This window comes from Camelus ferus, chromosome 32 (assembly GCF_009834535.1).
Source record: "Camelus ferus isolate YT-003-E chromosome 32, BCGSAC_Cfer_1.0, whole genome shotgun sequence".
Taxonomy (NCBI): Eukaryota; Metazoa; Chordata; class Mammalia; order Artiodactyla; family Camelidae; genus Camelus; species Camelus ferus.
Genome location: NC_045727.1, coordinates 14720881 through 14743750, shown reverse-complemented (window position 1 = coordinate 14743750; position 22870 = coordinate 14720881). Strand labels below are relative to the sequence as shown.

Genomic DNA, 22870 nt, shown 5'->3' with positions numbered 1-22870 from the left:
CTAGGTATACACTATTTTGCTCTAACAATTACAGGAATATTACATTTCACTTTAGGCATTTATACTTAATAATAAATAATATAGCAAAAAGGGATTTGAAGGTATAATTAAAAGGTAAAATAGGGCAAAGTTGATTTGATAACCAATCACATAAATGAGGAAAGGTTATTATGATACTATTGACCAATTATTAAGACATCTCTTCTCTGACCACAAAAACTCTTGAATCTAAAGACCGTCTTTCAATTTTAAACCTAGTAGATTTTTTTTTCTCCTCCCTTTTATCTTCATGACAGTATTGTTTACAATTAACTGCTTAATTCTTGTGGAAACTTCTTCCTTCATTGGCTCTCAGGGCATTGCACTCCCTTGACTCTTTTTGTTGTCTCCTTTTTTGCGGTCTATAACGTATTACGTTTTATCAAAAACCTCAGACCCCTTTCACAGAATACAAGAAAGAATCACAGTCCCACTTGGGACATAGCAGTTTTCCGAGGTCAAAAATCTCATTGGCCATTGTCTGGGCAACTTAGCACAACCAGCCACTCTTCTACTAAGGTTTCTCTGTACTTCCCAGAAAATCGATCGATCGCTGTATCGATCCAGGTTAGATTGTGTCAGCGAAAGGAATGCATGTGAGATCTGGAAAGAGTAGAAGTCATTACATTACTCTTTGAAGGTGGCTGGAGGCAGATGTTAGATTCACAGTAGCTTTGGGGCATGTACTTAAGAATCACCTGCCTTATTGATACAGCCCAAGACATATGACAGAAGTGTTCTCAAAGATGCTTGATGATAAAAGTTTCCCAGTCAGCTTTTGAGAACCCTGGAGACCTTCAGTGTCTGCTTCCCTGACCTTCCCACAGAAACTTTCCTGAGTTTCCAAAGTAACTTCCTTGACATTCACTCCTCCAGCTCTTCTAGTGTTCATGTAAGCCCTAATTCCTAGATTAAAACCCTTACTCCTAAAATAAACGCCTTTATTTGCCTTATCAATCCCAAACTGTTAACACATAACATAGATACAACACATTTTTATATATAAAAATATGTATCTATATGTAATGTATCTATATATTGGTAATCTTTATCTTTATGGTTAACATAAAAATATATATTACTATATCTATATCTATACATATAGATTTATAGATATATAGGTCTATTTTATATGTCTAGATATATAGGTATAATACATCTTTTAAATATATAAAATATGTATATATATTATAGATATATAGACATATTACATATAGATATATATCTATCTATATGTAGATAGGCAGATATGGATATATAAAATTTACTTTTTGTTGTCTTTATATACATATAGAAAAAGGACAGATTTATACATCCATCAAACACTGTGGGAAGTATACAAAACAACCTAATAACAGCAGTTGCCTTTGGAGAGGGAAACTGGATGCCTAGCGGACAGGAATGAAAGGAAAACTTATTTTTTACTGTATATGCTTTTGTAACTTCTTGAATATCATTGTATAAGCAGGTATCACCTATTCAAAAATGAAGTAATTATTTAAAAAGTGACATACCCACGTAATTATTGTTTTATGCCCCTAAAGGCCCCATGGACCCAGAGGGTTTTTTCTGTCTATGGTCATTTACTAGGTTTACTCTTCAAAGCTCTGAGCTGTAAGGAGTAGTGGAGTAGGGAGGGAAAGAATGACTTCTTAGGAGTGAGGTTTTGTACTCATAGGAGAAAGATCAGCTATAGAGCTATCGGTGAAAGCCTCGAGTTTGGAAGAAGAAATTTTCTACTTTGTTCACTGGTATATTTAACAACCACTTGTGAAAGATAGAAAGACAAAAATAAAAAGTTCCCAGTGCTATAATTAAGGTACAGATGAAGTGCTGGAAGTTGTGATGAGAGACGTCTATGCTGTACCAAAAACTTTAAAGACAAATGAGTTTTAAAGTTTAGTCTCCAACATTATTGTGTAATTGCTAATAAGCTAATTTTCTCTCTCACCCCAGAGAATTAGTTTTTTTTTTTCACCTTATTATGAGACTGATAATTCGAACATTTATTCTCTGAAAGCAGGAGACTAGTCAGAAGTATAGTTTGGGAATTGCAATGAATTGAGGATTTTAATCAGGAATTACATAAACTACTACAGTCTATTAGACCTTATAACCTAAAATATACATTCTGAGGAACCTAGTAAATGAAGCATTAGAATATTTTCCCTAACTTCCAATACCAAAGCCATTATCAACTGGCAGTATTTCTCTCCCAAAGAATTCACAGTTTTTATATGGCTTTTTAAAGAGAATAGGTTTTTTTTTTTTTATTCTTTCTCAATTCTTGTAAATCACAATGGAGGAAAAATATTCCTTGCACTTATCTGTCAATGAGCCCCCAAAGAAGTAAATCAATCGTTGTAGTGAGAAGACTTATTTTAGAGCTTCAAGTATTTTTAAAAGTACTTCCTCACATTCTGGGTGACAGAAACAAAAAGAACAAAAAAACAACCTAAGTAACATAAAGCTGTGCAGTTTTTAGTACAGACGATAGTAAAGAGAGTATAATTATCATAACTATAGGCAGGTGAAACTTCAGACAATCAAGCTTCAGCCAAAGACTCTATCTCTAGAATTAAACAAAAGAACAGTACCTTTTGTCACTAATCTATTTAAGCTACTTGGCTTGACAGCATGGCCTAAACTATTGATGTGCTAACTCTAGAACCAGTATCAGGAAAATACGTGTGTAGGCACAAGGGTAGAGCACCACGGGAGGAAGAGTAGGGGTTTTATACCTACTTCACACCTCCATGGAGGGTACAATGCCTTTATACAGAAGTGGTTTTAAAAAAAGTAATATTTAGTACTAAATATTAAAATCAAGTGTCACACATATTTTGAAATTAGTTAAAATGCTAGTTTTCATCAACTCCGTAATTCCCAATCAATGAAACAATATGCCAAAACCACCTCCAGAAAATATTATCTAAACTTTCAGCATCCATATATTTGTCACAGAGGAGTAACACCAGTTTTAAGTCCACTGGTGCTTTCAGGAAGCTCTGAAATCAGTATTCCCAGTAAGATTTACTAAAATTTCACTGATACAATGCATTGTAAACATTTTTAAACAACTCCCAGACACCCTCTACAGCAGAAGACCTTTTGTAAATACCATCTTTCTGTTTTGGCCCTAAGTATCTTTATTTAAAATATCTCAAGTTTACACAAATCCAGCATTAATTTACAATATTTCTTGAGCACCTATTATGTACCAGGCATCAAACTGGACCTGGAGCACATAAGTGAAAAAGACAAAGTCCCCACCCTTAATAAGCTCACAGTTTAGGGATACAGAGAAGGCTAACAGTCAGTTATAATACACTGTGATCAGTCAGTGCTTAGGGTAGGGATAAGGATGGAGTATTATGGGAACACAGAGACGGGACCCAGAGAAGAACCTATAAATGCCCAATTGCTTTACTGCTAGAAATCTTTTACATTTCCACACTTTAGAAAACACTGTTGCTGGTGTTTAATATAAAAAAACTCTTACGGATAACTGGGATACAGAGGTAAAATATTAAAAATAATATTCTTTTTGATGGCCACTAACTCTAATTTTGTGAAAATGAATAACCCTAATTCTCTGAAGGAGGACTCTTTAGTTATATAATGAAACATGAAGCCCTCTAAGATCTGGAAAAAAAATTGCCATAAGTTGAGAATCACTGGAGCAGCAAGCCAGGGTTTTAAATATATCCTATCCCTTAGTACTTTAGGGTAGATTTCTTCTAGAGAAAATCTATAATAGAGCATAAGATAGTATAATATAGTATAAAGTAAGGTGTCCCTGTGTGTATAATAATCCTTAGGTAGCACTACATTTTAAATAGTAAAATAGGATCCTCTCTTTAGGAAGGAAAAACTCTTAAAACACAAGATAAATACAATACTATGGGAAAATGAAAATTAAAATATCTGTTGCAACCTTCACTATCTGATCAATAAAAAGGGAAGCCTCTGCATGTTAAATCAAGTCACTAATCACTAACAGGCTTGCTCGGCTATTTAGCTTGCCTAAGCACACAACCTTCTTGGTATACTACTGCCTCCTGGGGGTTGTAGAACATTACTACTCTTCGGAGAAAACACTGGCAAAAATAGAAAACACCAATATTATTCTCTACTAAAAACACAATGCAAAGGTCCATGCCAAACAATAAGTTGGCCTTTCCTAGATAATCTCTTTTTTTAACTGTCATATTTATTTCTGTCTGAATAATTGAGAACAAGGTACATAATAAAATTTAATTACAGAAAGTGGTTGTTAATATGATTAAGAACATCAGGGCTTATACAGCATTTTGCATTTTCAAAGCACTTAGCCAACATTAAATGATTAATCTTTACAACATCCTTGAGGTCAGTATTACCACCATCTTTTTACAGAAAAGTAAACAACAAGGTTAAGTCAACTACTAGAAATTGAAGAACTAGTCAGTACTCTAATCAGCAAAGTGCACAGAATGATTTAATGTGAAATATAAATAACAGTAATACATTAATTCATCTCTAATACCCCATGACCGACCGCTAGGAGAAATTAGTTACTCTTTTATCTGTGGCCCCATAACATTTTACAGATTCCTCTAGGATAAGACTTAACACTTCTGTATTGTAGGCACTGAGTTGGCAGTCTCTGTAACTACACTCTGTACTGCCACTGGACTTTGCACAGTGTCCATCTTACACATAGCAGGACACAGCAATAAATCATTCAGTCATTTTCCAAGTATTAAGCATTTGCTACAAGTCAGGTGCTATTCTGGACATAGAGGATACAGTGGAAAAAAGAAAACCAAGCTCCCTACTCTTATGGAGCATATATTCTAGGAGGCAAAGGCAGATGACCAAAACCAAAACACTACGAGGTAATAAGAACTATAGAGAAAATAGAAACAGGGCAACGTGACTACAGATGGCTATGTAGTTACATTAGATTAGGCAGTGATATTCAAGCTGGTATCTGAATGTAAAAAAGAACCAGCCATACCTGTATGAGGAAAAAACAATTCCAAGTGGCAAATGACAAAGTGGGCAAGAAATGCAAATACTCAAGAAACAGGAGAAAAAAAAAAAAGACTATGGATAGAGCAGCTGGCCAATGAGTGAGTGATAAAATATGAAATCACAGAAGTGGGCAGAGACCAGATCAGGGCTTTCTTGGGCCATGATAAGAATTTTATTCTGAGTGAGACAGAAAATTCTTTAACGCTCCATAATATGTATTTGCTGATTTGAATTGCTGTACTTGCATAGTAGGTAACACTAAAGGAAAATTAATACTGAGAAAGGGAAAATACTATGCTATTGGTTAGGGAATCTCTTGTTTTAATAAATTACTTTTTAGTGAAAAATTATTTTATAATTAAATCTTCAGACTAAAGGATAAAACAGCAGTGTCTACTAACGTTTTAATAGAAGTTAGAATAATGAGATTTTGACAGTCATTATTGGAAGAAATTGAAGAGCTCCTGCATAAACCACTGTACATTATAGATGACTATACTAGGCTTTTATGCTAATCAGTTATTAATTTTGCAAAGCCTAAGATATCTCCAAATATCTCATGATGAGTGCCAGACAGACATCTGGAGAGGAGGTTTCTGGGTGTAAGTATGGAAGTGTCATTAAACATGATAAATCTCCTCCTCTTACCAGAGAAACCAGAATGAAAAAAGTAACATTCATTTAGAAGCAGGAACACTTCTCACGAGATTAACTGAACAAAATACAGCAAGAGCCTAAAAATTAAAGGCAGGTTTGTATTTCACCTGAGATGAAATACATGCCACAGAAACCTCGAGGCTAATTCCAAGCTACACCACCAAGATCCAGTTAAATTTAATCTCACAAATAGTCACTGCAGAGAAAATATTATCATTTGCTCATTCTAGTAAGTAGCAGGTTTCTGGACATTTGATATATTAAATTTTGTGTTATTTTCTACCTTTTTAATGTGTTCTTTATAGTTAAAAAACACATTACATAAAATTACCATCTTAGCTATTTTTAAGTGTACAGTTCAGTACTGTTAAGTCTATTCACATCACTGTGCAATGGACTTCCAGAACTTTTTCATCTTGCAGAAATGAATTTCTATATCCACTGCCTATTCCCCATCCTTCTAGTCCCTGGCAATCATCATTACACCTTGTGTTTCTATATCACTCCTTGTTTTTCTACTAATATGACATTGTAACGTACCCAAGCCCCTACAAAAGAAACCATGTATACAAGCTTTTGAGTTGGTTTTTAGTTGGTCTGTTTTTGTTTAAATTCAGTTTCATATCTGCTTCCTCAACCAAAATATGGATAATAGAAGAGGCTAAGAATTGTTTCCAATAAGTATGAAGAATTAATGGAGAGTTATACTGTAATACACAGTACACTATGTCCAATCTACCATTAATGCTAACAGATTATTACAGAGAAGCAAGGTTACTGGCTACTATTTGCCAACAAGCCAATATGACATGATCAATTTATGTGGAAAAATACATAGTGCATAGGAAGAATGAATATGGAGCTTAAAAAGACTTAACTTTGAGAACAGCCTAACAGATAATAATAATATTCTCTTTTATTTTTATATTTGACCAGGAACTTCCACATATACCAATTCATTTAGTTAAGTCACAATCCCTCCAGATCTGTTTTCTTCATCTGTAGAAGATAAAAATGCCTACTATTCAGACCTCATAAGGTTGAAACAGGGGGAAAAAATGAAATAATAAATGTAAACACAATTTGAAAGTTGTAAACACTTCCACATATATATATAAAAATTGTCTAAAGATAAATTTTTTTAAATGTATTACTTGTAACCAAGGAACAGTCAACATGGTGCCATGCATGCTTACTGTTCACTAAATATGTGTCAAATAATTTATAGAGTATCCTGAATATAAAGAGATAGCAAATTTTCTCTGTCCATTTAGTGCACAGAAAATAAAGTCTTAAATATGCTAACAGTGAGGTCAAAATTAAAGAAGGATCAAAATGTAAATCTACAGACTGCATGTGACAAGAAGAAAAGAGGCAGAATTATGAGTTTGGTTGTTTATGACACAGAGCAGTGGATCTTTAGAAAAACATATTATATGTAAGTAACTGTTTCCAAAAATAATTTGTTTTTGAATTGGTGATTTGATAGATTGCAAAACTATCACTGAAATGCCTGTTCAATGAAGATTACAAGGACACAAGCAGAGGCAAGATTCTGTACAGGACAAATTAACACCAAAATTAAGAACAAAATTACTTCTCTATGACATGGTTGAGTTACAGAACCATGTGGGGTTTACATAAAGAATGCTGTATCTCATTCTTTAAAAGAATTTGAGAATATAATCAAGAAAGTCCACATAAAGTTCCTTATTTCTATCTCCAAATTGTATGAGTTAGCCTATAAATGCCTGTACAAACCAAATGTACAAGAGCTTTATTATTATCTAGTAGGCAGGCAAAGCATTCTCAAATTCTGAACCTTTGATAGTGAACTCTTTTATAATTATCTTTTAAACTCCTCCCCATTTTGAAAGGAATGCTTTTTTTATTTGCTAAGCCTCTAAAATCAGTTTGGCACAATGGCTCATAAACCTGCACCAAAGTTGATCTGATTCTAATGGGATCCACAAAATCAACCAAAGTAATTCAGTTCATGAAAGGTCCAGATAAGGGGGGCCCTAGTTCCATGTCAATTAGAAAAAGGCTATAGATTGAGATTTTAACATGGTTATAAGTACCATGTGGTATAAAACTAAATTAAATACTGACCCAAAGATCAAAAAGGCACCTGTTCTCCAAGTGTATTTGGAACCAGAGTAACAAACTGTCCTTCAGAATATAGCAAGGTGACAATTATCCAACTAATTTCAATTCTTCCAGTCAATAAGAAAAGTATCATTGGTTATGGTACTTTCATTCTTCCTTTCAACAAATATTTATTAAATGTCTGCAATGTGCCAAGCACTTACTATCGTGATCACACAATATAGCTTACAACAGCCAGAGAACCTTCATATAAAAATGGTATAATCAAACCTTCTTAGCCTTTTAAAAAATAATTTGTTCAGAAACATACACCTTAATATATGCACTAATTAAATATAATAAAATTTGATTGAGTATATGAGAATAAATGTAGGGAAAAGAACCAGGAAAATACTTAACATTCTTTCCTCTTATAATAACAATTGGGTAATATGCATCGAATATTTATTATTATACTTAAAATTTTTAATCCCTTCAAAAATGCACATATACCAACCCAACCCATAAACTACTGAAAGCCAGAATAGTCTTAACTATAAATAAACACAAGGGGGCACCCAAGTCTGGGAAATTCATAAAACCAAAGGCAAGTCACATTTTGCTCAACAATCTACAGCTCCTAAAGCATTATCACATGGATTTACAAAGGATTCTGTATGCACATACTAGAGGTCAATTGCACTAAAAGTATTTCCCTTTCTTAATATACTTTCCAGAAATCAAATCACTGCTTCTCTTGATAACACAAATTCCTTATCCAAATTGACTTTAAACTTGTATTTAATATTTTGTCATTAAGAAAAATTATGACTCTTAATCAGAAGTTTATGCCACTTTTTAATCCAACTTCTCCTTGGAAAATCTACTATAAACCTAAAAAAGCTATTCAACTGTTAAAATGCTTATTTTCAAATAACTTAAAGCTTCTCCACTGAGTGATTTGAATCATAATAAACATAGTTACCGGAAATAGACCTACAACTTTTTTAAATTGATGCAAATCTATATCCTACTAGTATCAGCTACTTAATTCTTGAGTAGTGAACATTCTGTCTATAACATTCTATTCCAGGTTGCCATTTAACCGATCCCAATAATAGATTATGATTTCATTAGTTCACTCCTTCACAAAATAATAAACTACCACCTGAGAAGTTTCTGTATGTGAGGCAACCAGACTAAGATTACAGAGCCTATGTGCAGAAGCATAATCCAAAAGACAAACAGAAACCTTTAGAAGCTGGGCGTCCTAATAAATTTTGAATAATATCACCCACAAAGTATATATCTACTGTTTAATCAACTGTCAAGTATAAATGGCAACAAAACTTTCACTTCATTTGAAACAATGCATTCACATTCCTTAGCGATAAATATGTGCCATCTGGGAGCTGGAAGTAAAACTTGTTACTTATCATATGTTTATAGCCTGGTCATTAGAACATTCTTGAAATGAATTATGACAAACAAACCTGAGACTTTAAATAATTGAGCTCCTATTTCCTGAATTTCTTTTACAGCAAGACTTCCCTTTTGCCAGACTTCCTGAATCATTTCCTAAGGACAAAGCACCCATCTTAAAGTAGTTGGTTCTATCCCACAAAAGCCTGGTCTCCAAGGAGATGCTGTGGACTCTGCATTACCTCAGGCTCACATTTATGAGAAAAATTCCTCTCCGTGAAAAACCGTGATTCTCATCTCAAATCAGCAACAGTAAAATAAAAACTAAATGTATAAATAAGTAAACAATGACAAGCAAGCTTAAGACTCACTTCAACGACAAATAGAAAAAGCTACCAATCAAATGGTGGCAACTAGAAAATATACTTTTGCTTTGTGATCTTTGTAGTCTTCTCTGGTATAACAAAGAAACAAAGACTACTTTGTGCTTTCTTACATGCGCCCAAGAAAATATAGAAACCTTTCATCCACTTTCACTTTATCTATTATTATAGATTTTTATCTTAAGTCAAAAATATTAAATTGGCATATTCATAGTATGGAATATTATATAGCTGCTAAAAATAATTAGGTATACAAATTAAGAGAGAAAAGTAAACACACTATAAATCTAACACTTAAAAAGTATGTAGGTATATGCGTGTGAGCACATGTGTATGTGTGTGTAGAGTTGTACATACATTGCAAAAGATCTCAAAAATATTTAAACTGAATAAAAACAGTTAACTCTAGGATAGAAATAGGGGATGAGGAATGGGGTGATCAGGTGATGTGAGAAATATAATTTTTATTGTTTGAAATTTTTCCAGAAGTAATTTTGAGTTACTTTTGAAATTAAAAAATTATGTGTGTGTGCATGTACAATTTATAGGTTAACCCAAACACCTGAAACATAGCTTCAAGTGCATACAAATAAGCATGTCATAGAATCCTATGTTTAAGACATATGTTTGACACATTGTAAAATGACTATAACTCAGTAAAAAAAAGTAAAATAAAATAAAATGTAATATTAAAAAAGACATATGAAATAACAGCCTATATTAATAAGAAACCATTTATTCCCAGATAAATTGGTAATAATATTTGTATTGGTAATTAAATCAATAACATTAAAAGAAGAAACAGCTGGCTGTGATGGATTTCACTTACAGTAAAATGCAGAGTTCACTGAAATTTAAGGGAAATGTCACATTCTTGCCTATGAAAAATCCCCTTTCCTGATTATCATTCCAACTGTCCACAAAAAACTTCTTAATAACTAAATTATCTCCTTAAAAACAAGAATAAAATTGTGCAACAGAATTATGGAAGATAGTCAACTTTATTATAAATATTTATTGTGAATTTAATATTTGACTCATAACTTTGATTTTAATGTCATTAGGCAGAATGTACAGATGTTAAGAAAATTGGGTGGGAGGGTATAGCTCAAGTGGTAGAGTGCATGCTTAGCATGCACAAGGTCCCAGGTTCAATCCCTAGTACCTCTTCTAAAAATAAATAAGTAAACCTGATTACCTCCCCCCACCAAAAAAAAAGAAAAAAGAAAAGAAAAGAAAAAGAAAACTGGAGTCAGATTTTCTAATTCTGATTTTTCTTACTCTCTGACTCCCTGAGCCTCCCCTTCCCTATAGAATAGAGGCAGTACCACCTGTAACAGATGATTGTTATGAGAATCAGTGAGAACTTAACAATGTTCAGTGAATTTTTACAGAGCATATTCCAAATCCTTCCATTTCTTTTGGCCACCACTACTCTAGTCTAAGTTAGCATCATCATTGGGCTGCCTGCTTCTGCTTCAGTTTTTTTGTTGTTTTTTTTTTTTTTTTTTTACTATTTTTCCATAAAGAAAATTAGGGAGAAACAATTCCAAAATGGCCAAGTAAGGACCTCCAAAATTCTGTTCCTCCATAAAACAATGAGAATATTAGCAAAACTTTTCGAAACCAACTTTCTCAGAATTCTGTAAATTAACCAATGACTTGCAGCAACCTAAGAAGTGTTTCTGCAAGAGAAACATCTGAATCTCAACAGTAAATTTGTGGGGTTTAACCTTATACTATTTTTATCCCCTTCCCCAAACTTCGTGGTAGGTGTGAAAATCTGTAGCCTCTCAAGCACAATACTTGTGGAACCCATCTTAGGAGAGTGCAGGGGTCATATGGTTTGGAGCTTTCCACAACACTCTATCCACAGAAAATTACCACTATCTGACCTGTTTGGCAGCTTCCTAAGAAAGACCCAGTCATAGGACTTTATTTGATCTGACTCAGAGATGGCTCAGTGCAAACAACCCTCCCCTCAGAGCACATGTCAAACAAAATCAGTAGCAGTTGCTTACCATCGCAGCCACCTGAAGCAGCAATGCCAGTTGGCTAAACAAGAGGCTAAAGAAAAAAAACTTAGAAGAAACATCTGGAGAATTTGATGTTCATAGGAGACTCTGAAAGACCCCAAAATACTCTTGGGAATCTAGGAATGTACAGGGCTCTCTGTGCATGCCGAAGAAAGACCCAAGAATGTCCTAATTTCTCACCTCTGACTGAGCTTGAGGTTTTATACAAGCAGGAAGTGAAAGGCTAAGATAGAGTTGCAAACTGCCAGAATGTTGAAGGTATGCCCCAACACTCACAGAGAACTCTTCAACAAAGGGTAGGAGACTTACTGGTTCAGGCATTTAAGGAATCTCTGTCCAATCAATAGGTGACCACTAAGCTAACCAAGCAGCAACTTCAATGGCTGCACATGACAAAGAATACAGACTTAAAAAAAATTGGTCCAGGTAAGTCACTAACTCACAAAGGCAACAACAAACAGCAGTAAAACCGGGGAGGGTAGAGGGAGAGGAAAGGAATCTGATTTTCAAAGTTGCCACAATGTATTACTTAAAATGTCCACTTTTCAACAAGAAAATGATGAGATACACAAAGAAAGGGGTAAGTAAGACCCATACACTGCAAAAAAAGCAAGCAATAGAAACTGTCCCTGAGGAACCCCATATGTTGGACTTAGGAGACAAAGATGTTAAATTAGCTATTATAAACATGTTCAAAGTACTAAAGAAAGTGATGTCTAAAGAATTAAGGAAAGCCTGAGCACAATGTCTCACCAAGTAGAGAATATCAATAAAGAGACAGAAATTGTATGATATAAAAGACAATGGCATAAAGCAATAATTATAAGACCACACTGAAGGGCTTGTAATGTATAAAGATGTAATTTGTATATAAAGCACAAAGGAAAGAGAAAGGAATGGGGTATATCATAGCAAAGTTTTTGTATACTATTGAAATTAAATTGATATAAATTCAAACTATATTGTTTTAAATTAAAATGTTAAATAGCATCCCTTGGGCAATCACCAAGAAAACAACTAAAAAATAGTTTTTAAAAAAAGGAGGGGGGGTAATTTAAATGGTACACTAGAAAATATTTAACATAAAAAAGGAAGTAATGCAGGAAGAGAACAGAAAAAGACATATAGAAAGCAAATAACAAGGACATGCACAAAGTCATATAGAAAATATAACATAAAGGCAGGTGTGAATCCTGCCTTAGCAGTTACATTAAATGTAAGCATCAAACAACAGAGCACCCAAAATACATGAAGCAAAAGCTGACAGAATTGAAGGGAGAAACAGAAAATTCAACAGTAATAGTTGGGAACTTCAATATTCCACTTCCGTATCAGCAAGGAAATAGAAAACTTGAACAACACTAACTAGAACTAATGGACATCTATAGAACATCTCACCCAACAACAGCTTAATACATATTTTTCTCAAGTGCAGATGAAATATTCTTGAGGAGAGATATATTAAGCCATAATAGCAGAAGGAAATTGGGAAAGTAAAAAATATGCAAAAACTAAATATACTCATAACCTTTAACTAGACTGATCATAATAAATTAAATATGTTATCCCCCTAGTTAAACTCTTTCAGCGACATCCCATCAGTCTTTGAATAAAATATTGCCACCCTACAATGGCTTAAAAGGCCAAGGCAGTACATACCCTGGCTCCTGGACACTTCAACAACCTCATCTCCTACCATCTCCTCTTCACTCACTCACTCATTGTGCTCCACTGACCTCCGTGGTATTTTCTTCAACTAGCCAAGTTCAGACTGATTGTTTACTCTGTCTAGAATGACTGTCCAGATTGTCACATTTAGTTCTTTCAGTTCTCATCTAAATCTCATTTCCTCCCATAAACTATCCCATAACTCTATCATTCTCTTTTCTCACTACTCTTTCTCTTTAATCTGTTTTAAATTGTCTTCAGAGCATTTATCACTTTCAAACATTTTCATATGTATTTATTACTTTATTTTCTGTTTCTCCTGACTAGAATGTTAGTTTTTGTTTTTTAGAATTTTTTTTTTTTAGAATGTTAGTTTTAACAGCCTATTCTTGGCTGAATCATTAAGGTTTAGAACAGTACCTAGTATATGGAAATGCTGAAGAAACAAATTTCTTGTTGAGGAAATGAACTGAAGTTAAATATATATATTTATATATATATACCCAGAAAGTGTGTAATGAGGGCACACTAGTCAGATTATCTATAAAAATGGAGATAAAAACAATATTTTGTATATTTCTGTTATTAAGCCCCAAAGCATTTAACACACTTTGTTTACTTGTAATGACAAGTAAAAGGCAAATAAACTACAATCTCAGACACTGGTTTATACTATAGGAAACTGAAAGTGAATAGTCTGCTCAACATCATATGGACATACCAGTGTTAAAACTTGAAAGATAATTCTGAACTCTTAAGATTCCTTAATTAATGAACTCCTTTCTCCAGAGAAGTAGTATAGTATGCCAATTAATGAAAAATTCTTTAGAATCAGACAGTCCTGGGTTTAAAGTCTAATTCTTCCAGTTACTAGCTGGATGTCCTGGACAAGTTATTAAATCTGTCACTGAGTATAAACAGTCACTTTTGCAAAGCTGGGATACTAATAGCTACCTCATAGGATTACTGTGATTATAAAATTGATATCACAAATAAAAGGATTCAGACAACCCTTTGGAAAATAAGCACTCGATAAGAGCTATTATATTTTGTTACTATTATAATTTAGGTAAACCAAAAGGAAGCATGAGACCACAATATTTTTGTAACATTTTTTATTACATATAACTCTGTCATCAGGTATAATACCTGACAAATAAGGTATAATACTCTTTCATCAAGTATTTTACCTGATGATAGGATTCTGTCATCAGGTACAATCAGTGAATAGAATACAGGAAGAGCTTTACAGAAAGAAGAGGTATTTACGGTGCACTTTAAAATTAATGGGTAAGTCCCACTGTGAACTTTTTTTACATAGTGTTACACCATATGAAAACTAATTCCTTAGGGTTTCTCTTCCTATGGTAGCCTTGAAGAATATAACTATTTCTGTAACTTATAATTCACACTAAAATGATGGTAACTACTTCAAAACTGACTTGTCTGAAAAGATGTGTCAAAGAAAATTTCTTCAAAGAAAAAGAAAGAAATTTATTTCAAAACAAAAAGATAAAGGGGAAGAAATCAAACTAAAACATATACAACTAAAAAGGGATATGATATGTCCTAGGAACGAGGGTACATGAACATGTACCAAACCGTACATATGATATGATAAAGAATACTGAAGTAAATTAGAAAGATAGAACAAATGCTTCCCTCTCTATATATGCCCTTGGGTAATCCCCTTCTACAGTGGTTCTGGGTGTGGCCATGTGACTTGTTCTGTCCTATGGGAAAACAGCAAATGTGATGCAAACAGACTCAAAAAATCCTTGCGCACTGGTTCTTCCACTCTTGCAGTACTTGGAACCCTACAACTGCCATGTGAAGCAGTCCAGGAAAAATCTGATGGATGATAAGAGAAACACAGACCAGTTGCTGGTGTTCCCCTGGCCAACAGCATACCAGCTGTAAGAAATGTGAGTGAAACTCCCTTAGATGATCTAACCACCAGCAGTCCTTACTTCACATGTTTCAATATAGATGAATTTCAGTTACCATAGTTAAATAACACCAGTTCCCTAATAACACAGTTCAAATTTCAGTTACCATGGTATATTAACTGTAAGTAAATGCATAAAGCACAAACTGCACTGCTAGCTCTCCAGTCATAATCGCTATGTAATTGAGAGATGTGCATCATGATTAGTGACCACATCACTTGTTTCAAAGTCTGTCAGTGATTGGTCACTGCACATCTGTTATTCAGCTCATATGCAAACAGCAAAGAGGTAGCTGTGTTGCCTCCTTATCTCCCAGTGATAAACTCATGTAGACATTTCATAAAAATGGATTTTTGAAAGAACTGACTGAAGACGAGTGCAGCAAAGAAATAAAAAGTGACAACACTGAAAGTAAAATTCAAACAAATATAAAAGGAGATACAGAAGAAATAGCTGATCATGGGAATGTTGACACATCCACCGTTCAAGAGACTGCAAGAAGAACTTAGTGAAGATGAACTTATGAACATAAAGCAATTGTGACAAAAAGGCTGAAAATGTTCCAGAGAAAGTAATGCTGCTAAAATTATTAGAATTATAGGAATTCTCAGAGATATTTCACAAAACTGAAAGCACACATGTTAAAATGTTAGAAGCTGATCCAGATCAGAAAGGAGTAGGACAGTTTGCAAAGGCATAGAAAAGATGCTCACTATGTATTGTAAACTACATGATGAGAAGGCAGCAAGCACTGTTCAAATAACTCTGGATAAGATTTTTACAGAAAAAATTTTTCAATGTTTCATTTTAAATCACAGTACTAAATAAATATTAGTTTTAATATTATTCCATTCCTTATATCTTTATAATCTATAATAAGAGAGTTTTCAATATTTTGACAAAAATTTTAAAGGTCACAGAGCAGTAAAACTGCTGCAATGGTCACACTGCAAGATTTTTTTCAGCTTGCACAGTCATTTCTATGGCACTGTGCTACAATGCAAAGCAAGGACCGCCTGCATATGCTATTTGCATTATACTATGCTATCTCACTAAACATACAAAAGGTTTTAATGTGGGAGATTTGAAAGAAACGTTAGATTCCTTCCAGAACTGATTAAAAAGTAGACTAAATTATTGAGGACTTCAGCTAATGATAAACAAGAACTTACAAACATCAAGGTGATAATTTTATGGTCTGTGACATCCGCATCCTTAGAAGTCCTCAAGAAGAAAATGCACAATTATGCCTCCTAATTTTCTCATTGATTTAGACATTGGGGTTTAAAAAAAATGCTCATCAATTTTGGGGTTATAAAATAAGTAACAAACTTACAAGGAATTTTCAAGCTAATCCAAGACTCAGATACCTTCAAGTGGCATGTTTATATAACAATATAAATAATTAATTAAATGAAATTACCAATAGACAATGAATGTTATATTCACAGAAGCTCAGTGTAGCCTCCAGGAAAAAGTAAGAGTTGAACTGGACCTAGCTTATGTAGCCCAATAATAATGGGAGCAGGGAAGAAAACTCCGGGCACAGAGCTTGGCATAAACAAGAAGAAAGAAGAAAAAGGAAGACTGGACCAACAAGAGCAGGTCTGTCAGCCAAGTATCAAGAAATAAAGGAGGAAATGTGACCACTTATGCAGAGTCTTAAATATCAGGCCAACTGGCAACATGGAACAACAAAGTTTCCAGTGAGAAACTTATTATAATAAAAGGTTACTACAACAAAATAAGAAAGAAACTATAAGAACCTGGATTGTAATACTGGCTATGTAAAGAAATTACACAGATATACATGGAATATATTTAAGAAAAAATGCAAAGAGGTTATTAACCAATTTGATAGAAGAAAAGGAAAAAGGAAAGAGATCAATAACCTAAATGTATAACCAGGTAACTGGGAGCAATAACCCCACTGGAGAATTCAAAACATCAAGAAAGCCACTTGGTCCAAAGAAGTAAGATGAGCTTGTAGGGAGGATCTGACCATGAGGAACTTTAGATCACTGAAAAGATGTCACTTCTGTTTCCAGTAATGACTGAGCAAGATTCTAGCAGAGCCACTAACACACAAAAAAAAAACTATAAAATCTAGACATAACACAAAAAGCAGCTACCTGAAAGAACTAGAGAGCAAAGAGAAGAAGGAAGATTCTGAAGAAAACTGTGACGTGAGTTCCCATTTTTAAAGTGCAGACATAATGTGCAACCATAGTGGTGCACAGGGTAACAGGAATGCTGTCTTTCTGGCCTGGGGAATCAGAATGCTCAAGCACAGGAAACCATAGCCTTTGGCCAAGGAGGAAGGGATTCCCAAAAGGAAGAAAACCAGAAAAAGGATACTCAATTTCTGTATACCAACATCTTTGGACAGCCCTTGAGCTACCATGTATGAAACAAATTCAAACCAGTTCAACTAAAGACAAAAGATCTCTACTGAAGCTAGAGCTTCAATTCAAGAAATAAAGTATGCATTGTGAAATCAAAATGTAGAATAGATAAAAAAAGATTATACTGTATAGCACAGGGAAATTTATACAAGATCTTATGGTAGCTCACAGAGAAAAAAATGTGACAATGAATTATATATATGTTCATGTATAACTGAAAAATTGTGCTCTACACTGAAATTTGACACATTGTAAAATGATTATAAATCAATAAAAAATGTTAAAAAAAAAAAAAAAAGAAAGTATGCAGTTCTGTTCTAACCAAGATAATTACCTGCCAAACAACAACTAAAAACAAAGAAAAAGTTTCAAGAGAAAAAAAAATCAACTCAAAGATATTCAAATAAACCAGTAAAAGTCAGGAAGTGAGTAACAGAGGAACAAAAATAGAGAAGACAAATAAAATGGTAATGGCAAAATCAACAGCACTGATAATTACATTAAATGTTAATGGACAAAGATTCCAATTAAAAGACAAGAGTGCCAAAACTGATCTAAAAAGCAAGACATAATTATATGCTGTCCAAAAGAGAAGTATTATAAATGCATAGACCTAGAGAAATTGAAAATATATGCATAATTGACACAACATTATAAACTGACTATAATTCAATTATATATATATGCATATATAACGGTATGGTTAGGTTATCTATAAGGATAGATAGATCAATGGAACAAAACAGAAGGTGCACTAAAACCCCCATGTGTTTATGGATAATTGGTTTGTGACAAAGATGCCAAAGATTTAATAGGGAAGGCATAGTCTTTTCAACAAATGTTGCTGGAACATGGTTATCTATATGGAAAACACATAAATAAATCTTTATCCTTACCTCACACCATACCTCAAAATCAACTCAAAATGAATCACAGATGTAAAGGGAAAAACTATAAAAATTCTAGAAGAAAAGATAGGAAAAACTTTATAACCTAGAATAACACAAATATTTCTTAAACAGGATACAGAAAGAATGAACACAGACAACAGCTAAGAAGCAGTTAGAGATAAGGTATCATAATGGGATTTGGCTTATTTTTGGAGGGGAGAGGGGTCTCATACTGGTTTTGTTCATATGTATTTTGTAGCCCATATCACACCAAAATCATACTTTCATTCAGACAAAATAAACATGAATAGACTTTCCATCCAATCTCTGTAGCCCTTGGGTCTTTACATAAAATATTAACATTTACAGAGAGAGAGAAATTGGAAGGTATGTTTTCCCACATCAAACAGTGAGACTTCAGAGAAGGATTTTAGAAAGTCAAAGAAGAATGAAAAAGCCAGTTAAAAAGATTAAAATTAAGAAAAAGGAGTTGATAAAATTTCACCAGATATATCTTTATCACAAGACAGTATAAGTGAACCTTCTTTTATATAATGAATATATTCCCCCCAAAATAAGTATAAAAGCAAGTTTTTATAAAATGAAACTTTTTATGCAGTAGTGGAAACCTTTTTTTAAATTAACTTTATTATGAATGATATTATATAGGAAGATCCTTTCATGATTTCAATAATAAACCCTAACTTATATTTTATATAATTCTAGATTCTCCTAAATTAGGTCGCTTCAGCCAAACATGGAGCTCATATTAATGCAAATATTAATATATAATAACTTCTCTTATAAAGGAAAAAATCAGACTAAAACTTGAAAAATTAACTTTTTAGGGTAATTTCTCTCATCTATAATCCTAAAAGTACACATTTTCAGCCATTTTCTGTGTTAAAAATCACAAGAAGTTGACAAAAGAAAGTGGAAATGACAGAAAAAGGAAAAAGATCAAAACTTAAAGGTATTCACAAGTATAAGAAGGACACAAGATAAATGGATCTGAATAAGGAAAGAATGGAGATTTAAGCTCTCCAAATTTATCAGGCTCATTGCATCAATCCTAAGCTTTAAAAAAAAAAAAAGGAAGAAAGAAAAAGAGAAGATGACACAAGCCAAGCCTTGCTAGAATAAGTTACTAATTTGAACACTTAATAAAAATGTCACAATCATGGCTGTTATACACCAAATACCTAGTATGTACAAGTAACAAATAATCTCTAACTCTTAAATAACCTTACAAGATAGGTATTATCATCCCATTTATCCTAACACAGAAAGATTATGAGATTTACCCAAAACCATACTGTCATTAAAAGAGAAGAAATTTGAACCCAGTTCATCCTTTGAAAACAGCATTCTAACTCCCAAATGTGTTATATAACAATATTTTAAAATCGATTTTGTTTTTTTTTACAATTATTATAGTTATAAAAATAAATCCTTTAGGGAATTACAGAATACTAAACAACTCATAAGACAGCAGCAATACTAGAAATTCCACTGTATGACTCCAAAAATATCTACCAGAATTAAAGTAGAAATATGACTATCACATGTTAATAACAGCAACAGTGTTTTTGAAACTTTTAGGAAATATCCACTAACTTTTGTTAACCCAACAGAAAGCCAAGAATAGGATCAAATGGTTTTGTGGGTCAATTAAAAAGTTCTCAAACACTTCAGTCACAGCTTAAGAAATCATTTCTAAAATAAATTGGGGGTTAGGCAGTGAATAGGTACACTGAAGATAAAGTATATATAAAACAAAGATAACAACTCAAGCCTTAAACCATTCAAGGGAATATAGATAGTTATAATGATTTATAAGAAAAAAAATTTTCTGATTAAATATCATTCTGAAAAAAAGCAATCATTGACAGGTAATATTTTAAACTGAAGGACAGAAGCATGATCATCATACCCCATCTAAAACATCTGTGCAAAAAAGAAATCCAAAACCTATATAAATAACTAGAAAGCATCCAATCAAGAAGCTGAGTGAAAAAAAAATTCCAATCTCAACATGCAAGAAAAGAATTAGAAATGGAAAGCCTACTGCCAAAGCATAAAATAGGAAGCCATTCATTAGTGTACCAGTTCATTGAAGCCATTCCACATCTTGCTAAAGTAAACTATTAAAACATTAATAACTGCACTGAGTCAATAAAATGCTGCATTAAAAGAAGAAATAAGAACAAAAGATTCTATAAAAGTAAACAGAATTTCTACCTTTGGCCATTTGGGATTGAGAAGTCGAGCTTTGATTGCATCGTCCAGTGCCTTGTCATACTGCTGGATTTTCATGTAGGCTGCAGATCTGTTGCTATATAAGATGCAGTTCTGAGGGTCAACAGCCAGAGCTTCATTGTATAGAACAATAGCTGTGTGGAAATCTCCATCATGACAGGCCTGATTACTCTGACGAACTTTCTCAACAAATTCAGCTTTGCTCAGCACTGGTCCATCAGGACTTCTCTGGCCAATAGTCTTAGCACCAAAGAGAGGAATCTACAAACAAAGAAACTTCGTGAGACAAAGTTCAGATAATCCAGAGGGGTTCTTTGCCTGAACGTCAAGCGTCCATGGACATTCGTCATGGTCTGCTTTATACTATAGTTAACTTTTGTGCCCTGAAAGACAATAAACTCTCCAAGAAGCAGCCAACATAGTACCTTAAATAAATATGTATATATGTATGTGTGTGTTCATATTATATACATATTATTGTAAACATACATATTTATATATGTACATATTTTTTGATTGAGAGAATGAATGAATGAAAGAATGAATGCAAACAAAGGCACTCAGGCTTTTCTTTGGTAATTTAAAGTTTACTAAGAAAAAAATGAAAATACAAACCTATGTAGACAATATGATCTTAACTAGGTTAAGATGGTTGCACTTAAGAAATTAATCAAAGGAACAAGATCAAAATATTAACCCTGTTAGGTTTTCTTTGAATATAAGATTATGAGCTGTCTTCTTAAAATTCTCTTTTACCCAAATGCTACGCAATAAGCACATGTAAGTTTTAAATTAAAAAAATAAACTTTCATGTATCAAAGAATCTTTCTAGACTGGCAAATTTTGTAACTATAATTTGGCCACTACCATGGAATTTCAAAGACAAACACCAGTTTTTGGAGATCACCAAAAAGAAAAAAATCTGCTGTAAATTGTATCTTGGCAATTTAAGAACGGTTTTTGACATTTATTTTTCCAAATCACTAAGTTTTCTATGACTTTAGAGTAGTGACCTTAAAACAAAAGGGAGTGAATGAGTCAAATGTTATTCATTTTTAAAACAGGAAAATTATAACTTGCATTGGAGTCCCGAGGATAGACACTTAAGACAGCACTATCAAGAGAGACAGTTTGCAATGCTAAGCAGGCTTGCCCTAAGTGAAATTAAAACAAAAAGTGTAATTTCCTTCCCCAGGTCTTCATTTAAGACTAAGTCCAGTCTCTCCATTCAAAAGAGAATGGATCTGATATGTAACACACCAACATGTACAAAAATAACAGATTCCTTACAGAGGTACTTACATTAAAAAGAACAGATTCCAAAGTGAGAAGGAAGAAGGCAGAGCTAATTTTCCACACAGGCAACTACAATTTTTCCTCTACTTATAGAGATATCACATCCTACATTTCCAGGGCAATTTGAAATATTAAAACGTCGTAGAAGTTTCAAACATCAGTGCCCAAGTTATATCCCTTAACTTCCTCATACTGGAAGTGGCCAATTATATATTCTGGTTAGGTTTTGGGGGTTTACTTCCTTCCTTCCTTCCTTCCTTCCTTCCTTCCTTCCTTCCTTCCTTCCTTCCTTTCTTTCCTTTCTTTCCTTTCTTTCCTTTCTTTCTTTCTTTCTTTCATGATCATGAAACATATTGCATGAAAGTGAATGGACTATGTAACATTTACCGAACAACCAGGATTTTCCTGTTCTGAACAGCCTTGATTTTCATTATTGTTTCCACATAATCAAACTAATATGTAAGACATTAACAATGTATAAGACTAATTTCATTTTGAGAAATACAGTCATCATAACTCTACCTAAGGGTTAGGGTTAGGCCGTAAGTTATAGAAACAAATCCTACATTTGAAAATTCAAGGGGGCAGCTAACTACCTGCAGGGAGGCCTATAGGGGTGACAAAAGAAAAAGGAAGATTCAGGCGTACAACATAAAAAAAGCAATAACAGCCTTTAAAAGTAAAATGGTTAGGCTCATAGGTAGTCTAAAAGTAATAAAGACATGATATATTATACAGCATTCCCTGGGAAGGGTAATA

At 33.4% G+C, this 22870-nt stretch overlaps 1 protein-coding gene across 2 annotated transcripts in view; it reads right to left on the bottom strand.

Moving 5' to 3' along the window:
- Positions 1–22870, bottom strand: part of TTC28 (tetratricopeptide repeat domain 28) — a 477930-nt gene that overhangs the window by 439292 nt on the left and 15768 nt on the right. For both annotated transcript variants that reach the window (XM_032471879.1, XM_032471880.1), the window contains exon 2: positions 20798–21076. In XM_032471879.1, coding sequence (XP_032327770.1) covers positions 20798–21076 — 279 coding nt within the window. The remainder of the gene's footprint in view (positions 1–20797; positions 21077–22870) is intronic.